Source organism: Lepidochelys olivacea (assembly GCF_965140295.1).
Source record: "Lepidochelys olivacea isolate rLepOli2 genome assembly, chromosome: 1".
Taxonomy (NCBI): Eukaryota; Metazoa; Chordata; order Testudines; family Cheloniidae; genus Lepidochelys; species Lepidochelys olivacea.
In genome coordinates, this window is record NC_140411.1 from 104,140,118 (window position 1) to 104,153,920 (window position 13,803).

At 40.3% G+C, this 13,803-nt stretch overlaps 1 protein-coding gene across 3 annotated transcripts in view; it reads left to right on the forward strand.

The window, feature by feature from the left end:
- Positions 1-13,803, forward strand: part of TPP2 (tripeptidyl peptidase 2) — a 75,502-nt gene that overhangs the window by 47,150 nt on the left and 14,549 nt on the right. For 2 of the 3 annotated variants that reach the window (XM_084638708.1, XM_084638706.1), the window contains exons 22-24: positions 2,162-2,406; positions 2,664-2,742; positions 4,880-4,918. In XM_084638708.1, the coding sequence (XP_084494834.1) occupies positions 2,162-2,406; positions 2,664-2,742; positions 4,880-4,918 (363 nt within the window). The remainder of the gene's footprint in view (positions 1-2,161; positions 2,407-2,663; positions 2,743-4,879; positions 4,919-13,803) is intronic. The other variant, XM_084638707.1, reaches the window with a different exon arrangement.

Sequence of the window (13,803 nt, forward strand, 5' to 3'; positions counted from 1 at the left end):
GGAAGAAGATTTGAAAAATTTGACTCTTCTTTCTTTTTTTAACTACAAAAAGCTTTTACCATGTGACTGCTTGCCTTAGTGTGACCAATGCTACCAGAGAAGTGAACTGCAGTCCCTGAGAAGTGAACTGCAGTCCCTGTCTTTTTAGTAAGATGTTGCACCGTTTCAGTTTTTCTGTGTAAAGCAGAAAGGGTCCCTCAGGCTCTTCCTAGTGCTGGTATATTTGTCTATCAGAGTGGTTATCTTTGTCCTATCAGAGGCACCTTTATTAGTTTTCTAATCAATGTCTTCCAACAGCCTTTTGAAGTGTGAGAGGCTGGTTGTGGAAGACTTCTTTGGTGCTGCCTTTGGTAGGAGGGTGGATTGTCACAAGACTTGTAGGTATTCTACCCTCTGTATAGGTTCCTGTACCACTTTGGAAAAGCCTATATATCTGACTTGGTATAGAAGAATAAAAAGAAAAGGGGAAGTCTTCTTTCCTGATTTTCTTTCTTGGAATTATTTTCTAATAATCCAGATTCCCAGTTGGCCTTTATTAATGTAGTTTTGGATCATTCTAACTGTTCTGGAAAGATCAATTTAAGATTGTCGCTCATCAGAGTACTGGAGCTTCTGGCAGACTGCCTTTTATGACCTTGATTCAACAAAACACATATGCCTACACTTTAGAATATGCATATGACTAATCCCATCCCTGTTTGGTAAAGCACCTCTACACATTCTTCACTTCAGGAATGTGCTTAAATTCCATTAATTTAAATGGGATTGCTCACATTCATGGATGCTCTGCTGAATCAGGACTTTTATTACCTTTTCTTGAAGATTATTTGCTGCTGCTGTTATACGAAAGACAGAGTCTGTGATGTGAAGGCCATGATAAATGGACCTTACTTATTTGATATTCCATAATGACATTGTGGCTTTTTGCCCATAACCAGAATTTTTGTTTGTCCGATTTCCATATAAACAAATCTAGTAATGTACTGGTAGTAGCAGACACAATTTGACTGGATTAACTCAAGAAAGTCTTCCCTAACCACTTACAAAACTCGGCTACATAACTTTGACACAGAGCAAACTCGTAGTTACTGTCATGCCAAGACAAAGCTCATTAGGAAATTCCCTAGAGTGTACTTCATGGGAATGAGGCTTGGTCTGAATAATTGAGTGTACTTCAAGAGCACTTCAACTGCAGTACCATTCTTCTTGATTCAAAATTGTACAACCTGCCAGAGATTGTGTCACTGGTACCTAAAGTTCTTACAGCTTTCACTAGAAATAAGGCAACTTCTGTAGCTTCTTAGAAACATCCTTATCAAAGGTTTCAGAGTAGCAGCCGTGTTAGTCTGTATTGGCAAAAAGAAAAGGAGGACTTGTGGCACCTTAGAGACTAACCAATTTATTTGAGCTTAAGCTTTCGTGAGCTACAGCTCACTTCATCGGATCCTTATCAAAGGTATCTGAAAACTTGTTTCCATCACCTTTATCCATACCTTCAAGCAATATTGCTTCCTGGACTTAGTTTCAAGGTCTGATGTCTAGTTTGGAAGAGTGCTATTGCAGTTGAAGTCCTCTTGAGACACAGCTGCTCATCAGTCTTCCAAAAGTGTGGCTCTGTACAGCCAATGTTCAGTAGTCTACATGGCTGCAGGTGTAATTCTTAGAGATCATTGAGTGCACGTAGGTACACAATATTTTCCATCCCCACTTCTTTGGAGTCTAGAATATAGTCTTTGAAGTGGCAAAAGGTACTAAGGAGCAAGGTTGTAGCAGCATGTATATGTTCAGGCTTGAATGCTCAATACTGTGAGGAAAGAGAACACATCTGCAACCCTTGGTAATCAAAGCATTCTAGGGGCTTCCAGCAAAGATGTGTATTAGTTACAGATCCCCCAAATAATACGAAGTGAGCCATTAATCCTCAGTATATAGTACAGTATACTCTTTTAGTCAGTGAGGTAATAATTCCATTGAAAGCAAAAGGACGGGACATTACTGCCTTTTATTTCTCATTAATATAAATGTAGACAAAAGATTCTTTGTGAAGCTGCTAAAGCTGTATTGGTTAAGGAAAAACATGATTCTGCTTTTATTTGTAGGATTGTGTGTGCATGGTAAAACTTCTTAATCTTGGCATTTTATGAGAACCTCTTTCTTTCAGTATTCCCTGAAACTGGAGAAAGGAGATTACACTATTCGGTTACAAATCCGTCATGAACAGAACAGTGAACTGGATCGCATCAAAGACCTTCCATTTATTGTTTCTCACAGGTTGTCTAATACTTTGAGCTTAGATATTTATGAAAACCATAGCCTTGCTCTCTTAGGAAAGAAGAAATCAAACAGTTTGACATTGCCACCAAAACACAGTCATCCATTCTTTGTTACATCTCTGCCTGATGACAAGTAAGTTGATGTTGCCTATTTTCCGGTGTAGATTTAACCAGCTGCGTCTATAAATCCAACTAAAATGATACCCATCGATATGATACATATCTTTCTAGCGTTTGTAGTTTCACATTGTAAACTGATTAACAAAATGTGACTTAAGTGTTGCTGTTTGACCGTTTCGAGTTCTTTATATGTTTAGTATTAGTGGAACTAAGTCATTTTCGCATATCCTTGTTTGATTATGTTTGTATTTTCCTTTATTTTTTTATTAGAATACCTAAAGGAGCAGGACCAGGGTGTTATCTTGTAGGAGCTCTGACATTGTCTAAGACGGAACTTGGAAAGAAAGCTGTGAGTACTCGAAACTAATAAAGGCCCTGTTCTCAAAAGTTCCTATTTCTCTAAATGGGAAATTCTGTGTCTTGATGATGATCATTGTGCCTTATTTTCTTAATCTTCCTGTTAAGAGAGTGTTCAGTGTAGTAAGTCAGACACATGGGTTTTTGTAAAATCAGTTGTCTTAGTGTAAACTTAATTCGGAATATTTAAAATGTACTCTTGCAGTTTAATTTGAAATTATACAATGTAAATCGTAAGTCTCCAAAAATTAGTTTAAACTGTGCAGGGGCATTTTGAAGTGCTGTAGAGGCAACTGCTTTTTTTTCACTGTTACGGCAGACTTGGAAGAATGGGGTTCTTTGTGTAATTGTCTACCTGAATGTCATTGTTTAATGTACAGTACTACTTCATGTGGTTTTTTGCTTTTGCATGTTGCTTCTCTAGTCACTTACGTGGTACACTTCCTTACTCGCGTGCATGCAGCTTCCAGCAAAAAAAAAAACACAAAATAAATGTGCCTTTTGACACCTACTTACATTTTACTTTTAAAACTTAGGAGACATCTATTTAGTAGACTGTAATGCTGGGGCAGGATTTCTTACCTGCTGCAGACTTCTGATGTTGTCAACCACTAATACAGCTGTGTGCGCCAATGTAATGACATAAGATTTCTTTTCTACCTCCTTATGTCATAATGGAAAAGCTGTACCTCCTTGGTCAGTATGTAGAGACCTAGAAACTTAATTTCCTGACTTGAATGAATTTTAAGTCTGACTCTAGCTATAAAAGCCAAATCAGTCTTCCAGTTTATTCACTTAGTGCTAAGTTTAGGAAGGATTCCGTAAGATACTCCAGTATTTTTTAAGTTGGTTATTGCTAAGATTAAATCAGCATTGGGTAGTGTTTATAAATGTCAATATTTACAGAGTTAGAGTCCATATAAAAGATTCTCTTGCCTTAAAAACTACTAATTCTCCCCCTTCCCCCCCAATAGAGAGCTCTCTATTCCCATGGAAAATGTCTAATGTTTTCTATGCAATCATATATTGAGACATAGGAAATCTTGTTTAGCAGGCCAAGAAATAATTTCAAGCAGGTTAGATTAAATGTATTTGATTTGTGACATATTATGGAGACAACATAATGTATTAAATCTAGGTACATATAATACTACAGGCTAGGTAACAATTTACAAGAAAATGGAACGTTTTTATTTGGGAAGCTGTACTTTTTCTTGGGCCAGAAAAACTTGAGAAACCCACTAATCCAGCATGTTAAACTTTTAGTTTGGCTTATATTTACTTGTATGTACAGTAAATTCACAGCAAGATCGGAAGTTTATTGCTGTTTTGATGAACATATAACTGTAATGATAGTATAAGATATTTTCCGTTTCATCTGAAATTCAGCAGAACAATTTGTTGTAATTCTTGGCTAGGCTATTTTACATCAAATTAAATAACCATTAGGTACAGTCATTTCTAGAGTGGAAACCACTGGAGATGCAATAGTTATTGCTTATCAAGTCAGTTTCCCTGAAAATGGTTCAAGAGAAACATAGAGCTCATTGAACGAACTTTTCACCTCAGATTCTTAACACAATCACGCACTTGTGTATCATGTTAGGGGAACAGTTTGTTGGATAAGTGCCATCAATAGTGTCACATTCTTGCTGCTGCCATCAGTGAACATCACTATGCACCAAGTGACAGAAGGGAGGAATAGGCAACAGTGTTATTCTAGTCCACTAAGTGTGAACTGAAAAAAAAAATGCAGTAGTATTTTTGTACATTAATTCTATTTAAGTATTATAAAATGGAACAGTACCACTCAATTTCAGTTTTAATCTAAAACTCTCAATTGTGTTGTATTCTAAAATTCATTTTGCCATTGTTCATTGCGCTAGTGGTTAACAACACTTCTGTCTTACTAGGAACAACAAACTGTATACACAAAAATGCATTATTTTTTTTAATTTAAAAGACATTAAAATATTTGTATGCTTTAAGAGCATGTTTTGATCACAGACCTGGCACTTTAGTAGTTTGAGCTCTCTAGGTTGAAAATAAACCATAATCATACAGAGAAGGTGTCTCCATCCTATGTAGTGTGTGCATGTTTTCTTACGGTATGTTGTTCTAACTCCCAGGGGCAGTCTGCAGCAAAACGACAAGGAAAATTTAAAAAGGTACTGAATGTCAGTTTTTGGAAAAGATATGCTTAAGTCTTTTTTTGCATATGACTTAGAGAATTTTTCTATTAGTATTATACTTAATTTTTCATTGTCTCCCTCAGCTGCCTTCTCTTATGTAGTCTTGAGTTATCCACTTCATGCCTTAAGCAACACCTGCTGTTAGACCAACAAAACATTACTGTAATACCAAGTTAATTGAGTGGCACTTGAGCACCCAGATACTTCTGTGATAGTGCCTTAAAAATGCATGTGTTGTAATGAGTCATTCTGTAGCTCCCTTTCTTTATTATATTCTCCCCCAGTTTCTCTCTCTCTCTCTCTCTCTCTCTCTCTCTCTGAAGTGCTTGGAGTCGAGATTTTCCATGGCAAATATTTTGCCTTTCATCTGGTCTCTTAATGAATGCACTGAAAATTGAACTTAAGGTTTATGATATAAAGCATGATATCCAATCCCTCCTCACCACCAACTGGACGTATTTCTTTGAGGCTTAGTTGTACTGAAACATAGACTGGATGTAGCACTAGAAAACATACTTTAGCAAACACTGCTTTTGCAGGGGGATGGACTAAATGACCTAATAGACTTTTCCATCTCTAGCTTCTGTGATCCTCTTAAACAAAGCATAGCCATAGCTCAATGCAGAATAATTTAATTTTGGCATAAAGTCAGCCTGTTCATGGAATGGTAGAAATCATAATTGGAGCAGGTGGTATAATCTACAGAAAACTGTCATTTTCCTATCTAGTATCCTTCATGTAAATAAATTGATAAAGTAACATTGGAATGTACAAGTGTTTTCAATAAAATGAGCATTTTATCATTCTGTAGTACGTATTGTAACGTTCTGCCAGCAGATGGGCAGTTGAAAACAAAGGAAGATGATTGGCCTTTTTAAAAAGGGCTATGTCATTCACTTCAGTTCTTTCCTGTCTCCCAGCAGACGTAGGTTACTTATGTTTGGCTAGCTTGTTTTCCCACCCTTTCTGCTGCCTCTTCTAAAGTGACATGATTACTTTGCCTCCTATTTTCTTTCCTCTCTGTGAAGTCTGTTTCCAGGCTCTGGAAGGAAATCACACCTACTTGCATATCTCTACCTTTCACTAATCTGATGGGTCGGAGTTTTGACTGGGGAGGAGAAGGAGGATATGGGTCATGGAAGTTACCAGCTCCATGCAGTATATTCTACACCTTTGCTGTATAAGCTGAGAGCCTATAAGGTTGAGAGGCTGCTATCTTTGTTGGTCTTGGTATGGATATGTCAGTACGAGGAGAAGGTCAGACTGTCAAAGAAGAACTTTGATGCAGACTGCTGCCATTTTCCTGTGTTCGCTTTTGTATCATCTCTAGAATTAACTATAACTCATTTAGAAAGACTAAAAATGCCCACGTAAATGCATCCTTTTCCTGAAGGATAGGATGTGTTGATCCCACTAATTGTGAATCCACAATAAAGGAGCTAATATAGTACCTATTCATAAAACCATTCAGGGTGTATTGGATATTAGTGTGACGCTCTGCTCAGGGCTGCCCAAAACAGTAAGCCCCTGTCACCTCACTGCCTTAGCAAGAGTGTGTGTTCCTGGAGATTAGACAGTCAGTTCCCTGCCACACCAGCCTGTCCACCTCACCAACATACTCTTTGAGAGTCTCCCAGTCTTAACGTTGTCTTGCAGGTAAAAATCAGTGAAGCATAGTTCCCCAGAGGTGTGCCTCTGTGGTGTCCAGTCCCTCTCACTGGACACTCACAGAAGTTAAGTTTGCTGTCTCCAACAAAATGGTATACACTCCAGCCTGTTAGATTAACTGAGGACTCATTCTGTACTTAAATGTAACAGCACTGAGATGGTTTATAGTAAAACTAAGAATGAATTTATTAGCACAGAACAGAGATTTAAGTGATAATAATTAGAGATAACAAACAGAAAATGGTTACAAAGAAAATGAAACATGCTTTCTAGTACCTGCAACTTAAGTCTAACAAGTTATGTCTTTGGCTAAAGAACTTACTTACAGCATCTCCAGCCCTTCCTGGTAGGAGGATCCAACATTCTCAGAATCAGAAAGTGCTGTCCCCTAAGTAATGGGCACCTATGGGGTACCTCCTTTTTATAGTCCAGTAAACCTTTGAAATGTATTCTTTGGAAAATAAACCCTGACAAAGTTCCTCTCCTCTCTTGGTGTGTAGATGCCATACTCTCTTCCTCATTCTCTGGTAAATTTGCTTTTTCAATTAGCGTAATCACTTTGTTTACATTAAATGTAAATGTACTCCCATTGTCTCTGGCGTCACCTTGATCAGTTTACATTGGAGACAGACAAAAAAACATTCCTTTGTCAATGACCAACTGGTTTATCTGTTCTACTTAGGTTGCTTGGTCGGAACATATTTTAGTAACATATTTCTAGCACATGTGTAAAGAATTATGTACACTAACCATACAAACATCACCCAATAATAACATGTGTCACCAGTTTGTATGTGATACAAGACACTGTTTGGCTAAACATTCTAAGTAGAGTGTGTTGGGTGTGCCCTTTGCTAATTGGCATAAAGGGGCTCTTAAGTTCACAACTAGTCCTTAGTCAGTCCTTTTGATACTTACCATGCCTCCTAAAGTATAAGTTTAATGCTACACTTCTGGCTTCCAGGAAACACTTTCCTATCTTGTGGTAGTGGGCAGAGGCAGGGTGGGGGGAGGGGGTGGCATGCGGGGTCACACGCCACCCCAACCCCATTTGCTGCTTCCTTGTATTGAGCATGCTCACATGGACCGAGCATATTCAGTAACACTGCTGAAGCCAGCTGCCCTCACTCTGCGCCCCCACCCCCCATCAGCAAGGATGGGTCATGTCTGGTAGTGGAACTACACTCTGTACAGATGGAATAGTGAGTTCCCATAAGAAGACACAAGAGAATGGAAACTGCCCATATAAAAGGTGATGTATGCCTCAGGATGTTTGGTTAGGGTATAGAAAGAGAAGGAGTGTACTTCTGAACAGATGGACCACCTCCTCCTGGAGGTGGCTGCTAGTTTACCCTCCAGTGTCACTCAGAACTATATAGCTATAGGCCTGGTCCAGAGACTTTGCTGCCAAGATTCCCTTACATGTTAATCCTCTTCAGAGGTAGCCTGTGTGACACTTTTGGGGGTATCCGGGGTGAATCACTACCTCCTACATACAGTGAGAGAGTCTTGTCTGTGCCCTCTAGGGGAAACTCTCCCCAACTACTGATTGCAGGCAAAGTGAGCACTCTGTTCTGCACTCCATAAGCCCTGTTTGTTCCCAGTGCAGGCTTGCAATTTACATACCACCGAGTACCCAGTCCCTTATCTTCTGGACATGCACATTATATACTGATCTGCTGCCTCCACAGAAGCAATGCATCCCAGTTCACTGGTTTCATCTTAATTCAGCACTCTTCTTCGTACAAGGCACTTACCTGTGACTATAGTAAAACCAAATTGAAGTTTATTTAGCAGAGCTTGAGACAGATTCAAATAAAAGCAAGTATAAGGGTTTGGAAACATAAGGTTACAAGTAAACAAAAAACATGAAAAACACACTATCGCCTATGCTTATTAACAAGATATGGTATTTCTCATCCAATGGTCAGTTGTTACAGCACTTGTCCAGTTCAGAAAGATGAGATCTATCTTTCATGAGACATTCCTGCTGGCAGGGTCTCTTCTTTGTAATGGATAAAGTCGTGTACCCTTTCTGCTTCTCTTATACAGGTAAACTGATGTCTCTTACTTCAGGGGTCCCCTATTCAGACACTTTTCTTGGGGTTCTTGTCATTGTAAATCCTCAAGCCTGCACGTGGTCCAGACAGTAAATGTAAGGCTGGCTTCACGTATGTCCATTGTTCTCAGTGTTGATTGAGTTAGCCCTGAGACCCTTCTCACCTCAGGTAATAAGTTTCACTTCAGTAATTTTGAAACTCAATATCCTACATGTTAGTAACTCTAAAATGATTTCTCATACCGACATCACACAATTGGCTAGTTCTTAGCTTTCGACAGAGACCACCCATGACCCCCTTTGGTGAAATATTGAGAAGATGTTTGTATGCAGGGGTAACATACCTGCCTTTGTATGTCTGTGTCTCAGCCTAGGAATAATCCCCCATGACATTTTGCTGCAATAGGGAACCACTTACAAAGTCCCAGTGTTTTTAGGTAGAAATGCTTGGGATTCCCATTTTCCAAGCCATGATAACAAACACTCATTTTCTGGCTGCTTCAAGACATGCTGTAGTAAGAGAGATGAGTCTGCTGTGCTTCAGAAGCATTTTTGCCAGAAGCGTCAAGGATCTACAACAACCCATCAGAAGGTGGCTGTAGGTCACTTTTATGTAGACCTGCTACATTTCTAGTCCGTGTGCCTTAAACACTGTTTCTCTAAGCTACTCTATCAAGTTTCCATCAAGGCATTGCAAAACCCCTCTACTCCAGGAGACTTGCTTAAATGATCCATTCTGGAGCAGTCTCCCAAGTCTTACTCCAAAAGGCAGATTCAAGAGACTTATTATCTCTACTCTGTTTTCCTCGGACAGCTTGTGTTTCATATGTTTTTTAAGACTAGGAATTTCTTCCTCTCAGTCCAGTTAAGCTTTATGGAGGCCCTTTGCTTTGTGATCCAAGTGGCCAGTCTGAGGGCATTCCTGTGGTCCTGGATCTGTAAAACACCTGTTTGCATAGTCCCATTTGTGTGGACCACCAGAGATCACTTAGACTTTGTTCAGAGTTGATACTGGCAGTTTAAATGCTTGTATTTCTCCTCTTGACAGCTTCCAAGTGTTTCCCAGTATCATTGTGGCTATAGCAGCCAGCCTTCCTGAAGGAAGTATTCTTTGTCTCCTTATACCTTCACTACAGAAATCACTCAGGGTATGTCTACACTGAAAACACGATAGCGGAACAGCTGTACTTCAGTGTAGACACTGCCTACGCTGATGGCTGGGGTTTTCTCATCGGTGTAAGTAATCCACCTCCCTGACAGGTGGTAGCTAGGTTAACAGAAGAATTCTTCCATTCACCTAGCACTGTCTACATTGGGATAAGTTGGCACAGCTACGTCTTTCAGGCATATCGATTTTTCACACCCCGAGAGATGTAGCTGTGCTGATGTAAGTTCCCAGTGAAGACAAGCCTTGAGACTCATGCTTTGAGCAGGGGTCTAATCCTTAGTGAAGATGTGAAGAAGGGTAGTATGCTCACTATTTCACCCTCTCCCTAAAAGCCTGAGGTATGAGATTGGATGCAAAGTAGAAAAGGATGTCCTCAGTATGGGTTCCACTCTAACTGTAGCTTCACAGCCACTATTTTTCTCCATTCAGGGCTTTTTCTGTCTTGCTTTTCAGCAAACCCAGACTTAACCGGCCGCCTTTCTCTGGTGGTTGCAGGACCTAAAGATCCACCAAAGCTTGCTCTTAGAGGTGGCCTCAGATTGGCCGTGGTCACAGTAGATGAGTGTCTGGGGTTGAGCCCACTATAAAGGGGTTCAGGGCTGCTGGTCCCCAGCAGAGATTCCTGCCAGTCAACTGTGAGAGGAGTAAACTGGTTTTACACCATATAAGTTCTTCCACATGTCCTGACCCAAAGGACAAAGTAGTCAGTATCCTAACAGAACCCAAATTGCAATTGTTTATATCAGCAGCTTTGGGTACATGGAGTTGGAATGGAAAAATCAGTGGGCTTCTATTTTCTTTTGGCAATGAGAGAGCTGTTCTAGTAAGCCACTCACGTTGTGGGCTTTTTAGCGATAGGGCATAATGTCTGAGCTGTACTTGGAATAATCAGGAGAAATGGAATCTACATGTCTCTCATATATGTTCTCGTCTAAAAGCAAGGGATGCACAAACTAGTTTTAAATGGCCATCTGAGTAAACAGAAGTCTCGACCAGAGATTCCTAAACTTGTATTTGCCGCATCCCCCTTCAAAGATTCATGTCCCACGCATGACCTTTCTTTGTTTCCCTTCTCTCTCCTCCCAAGTCCTTCCCAGCCCTCTTGCTCTCACTCTCCCAGCCAGCCCCTCTCTCCGCAGCAGGCTGCATCTGCTGGCTCCAAGTGCTTCCTCTGCTGGCCAGACCCCACTCCCTTGTTGCCTGCTGCCATCATCCCAGCATCCAGGGCACACGTGGGGTGAGGTGGAGGGCCAGGGCTGGGCTTTAAAACCCTTCATCCATTGCTTTCCTTTGTGCACTAGCTGCCTTCGCCACTGCTTCTGCTGCTTGGAACTAGCAAGACATTATTGTTCTGCTTTGCATCAGCTCCTCACTCTCCCCAATAACCTCAGCACACCCCATGCTCGGAAACAGTTTTCAAACTTTTTGAGCTGAGGCCCCTCATTTTGAGTTACAATTTTAGGTTGTGCCCCCTGATACCTGCCCCTCCCCTCTCAAGTTTTCAGGGTGGGGGAAGACAGATGCAATGGTATCTGGGGGCAGAGCCAGCAGTGGGCACGGAGGCATTGACATTGATCCAGGGGCTGGGTGGTCCACTGAGGTGAGTCGGGGTGGAGGTGGTGCTCCCTCACTGAGCTGCCCCAAATGTTCCTTCATGCCCTGCCTAGGGGGGGCACACCCCACAGTTTGAAAACCTCTGCTTTAGGGAAATGTAGGCAAGGATGTCTTAATGTGTTGGAAGTTTGGCATAGCCTATACCTTTTCCCATCTTCCTGTTTTTGGAGAACTTAGGATAAGAATGGGAAGGAGTGTTTGTGTTTAAATATTCATATTTTCTTTTTCTGAGCCTCTTTTTTACTATTTGCAAATTCAGCTAGTGCCTTTATGAGAAATTGCATACATTCAAATGGCCTAGCAAGAGATCCTGTGCAATGGAAAAATGCAATGTTACATATGTTGCTTGAATTTGAAAGCTGATAATGGCCTTTTTAGTAAGCCAGCTGTATGTGTATGCATGTGCTCATGGAGTATTTCATGTGAAAATTGTAATGGTGAATTAGAATAACCTCATTATATGTAATTATGTGCCTGGCACGTCAGAGTTATATATATGTGACATGTTGTGAGCACCTCAGTAGAAGTTGTTACAGATGATTATTAGTGGAGCTGGTCAAAAAAAATTCCATTGCAAAGATTTTTCCATCAGAATATGTCATTTATTGAAATCAAAATTTCTTCACAAATGTGTCAATTCTGATTAACTTTTTCTTTGGAAAAAATACCAAATCAAATCCGAAAAGCTTTTGGGCAGGTCTACACTACAGCCGGGATCTGCGCCCTGCGATTGTTCCACTGGCGGTCAATTTAGTGGGTCTAGTGAAGACCCACCAAATCGACAGCAGATCGCTCTGCAGTCAACCCCTGTATTCTGCCCCCACGAGAAGAGTAAGATAAGTCGATGGGAGAGTTTCTCCCGTCAACCCCCGCGGTGTAGACCCCGCGGTAACTCGACCTAAAGTATGTCAACCCCAGCTACATTATTTATGTAGCTGGAGTTTGCGTAGCATAGGTTGACTTACCGCGGTAGTGTAGACATAGCCTTGTCTATGTCTAACTAAACAGATGTGAGAGGGAAAGTAGACAGATATAAATGAGAAAAGAGAATGAGACTAAAAAAACATATGTGACATGAAGCTGACATCTGACCTCCACTTTAACTTTTGTTGCGTGGTGGGAAAAAAAGTGGTGGAATAAGTGGTTAAATCTTAATACTATTTTAATGTTATCTGCGTGCTGTCATAATTAAATTTGGTGACACTTCTATTATAATCCTTGTTTAAGGGTAATGTAATACAGGTATAAATATTTTTCATCAGCATCAAATTTGGCACAGAGGGCATCAGGTCAGGAGTACATTTTTCTTCAAGCATTTAGCTGCTATGGTTATGTTACAGAAAATCTTAAGATGGGGCAGATCTGAAAAAGTGTGAATGTCTGCTATGACTCAAAAATAAGATGTTTGGTTTGTATCTGATACAACTCAATTTCTTCCACTTGTACCAAATTTAGCAAACGATTATGGTTAAGTTCCACTCCACAGTTGTCCATATTTTGATGGCAACTGAAGTAATTCTTGTATGTATACAGTTTGTAGTTCGGTAAAAACACTTTGAGGCTTACTGACTCTAGTTGCACATCATATACATAATTTCATAAATTGTAATATTGCTTAATTTGCCATGAGAGATGAGAATAGCTGTGACATTTAACTCTGAGAGTAAGTGCTACACACTGAGAGATTTCCTTTATGAAGGTCATTTTTCTGTAGATAGCAATATATTAAATGTCTAAATTCAGTTATGCACTATACCATAGTAACTCAGTTGCTATGGTTTAACATTATATAAAAAGGTTTTTGTTTTATTTTTTAATTAACATTTTGTTTTTTGGTGGCCCACAAATTGGCTGGGGACCCCACCTTAATCTGCCACTGGCCTTGACTAGCAGCTAGGAACCCCCAGCACCTACCCACCTCACCTTTGGGAACCCCCTCTAGCCCAGACTGAAGGCAGCACAGAAGTGAGGGTGGCAATCTTGGGACCCCCTCCCCACAACAACTTTGCAAACCTCCCCTCTCCCCCCATGATCCCATTTTGGCTCAGGACCCCCACGGTTAGAACACTATGAAATTTCAGATGTAAACATCTGAAATCGTGAAATTGACCAATTTTAAATCCCTCTGGCCATGAAATTGACCAAAATGGACCATGATTTGGTAGGGCCCTAATTATCTATTTATATAGCAATCAGCTATGAAGCCTTTGAGCTACATGATGTTTATAGCACAAGCTTAGTATGATAATGTAGTGAGTCTGTACACTCAGATTTAATGTTCTTTTTAGGGGGAGCTGGTTTAAATACTGTAACGTTAAATGCAAAAAATTGATAGTGTGTACTGTAATGTAC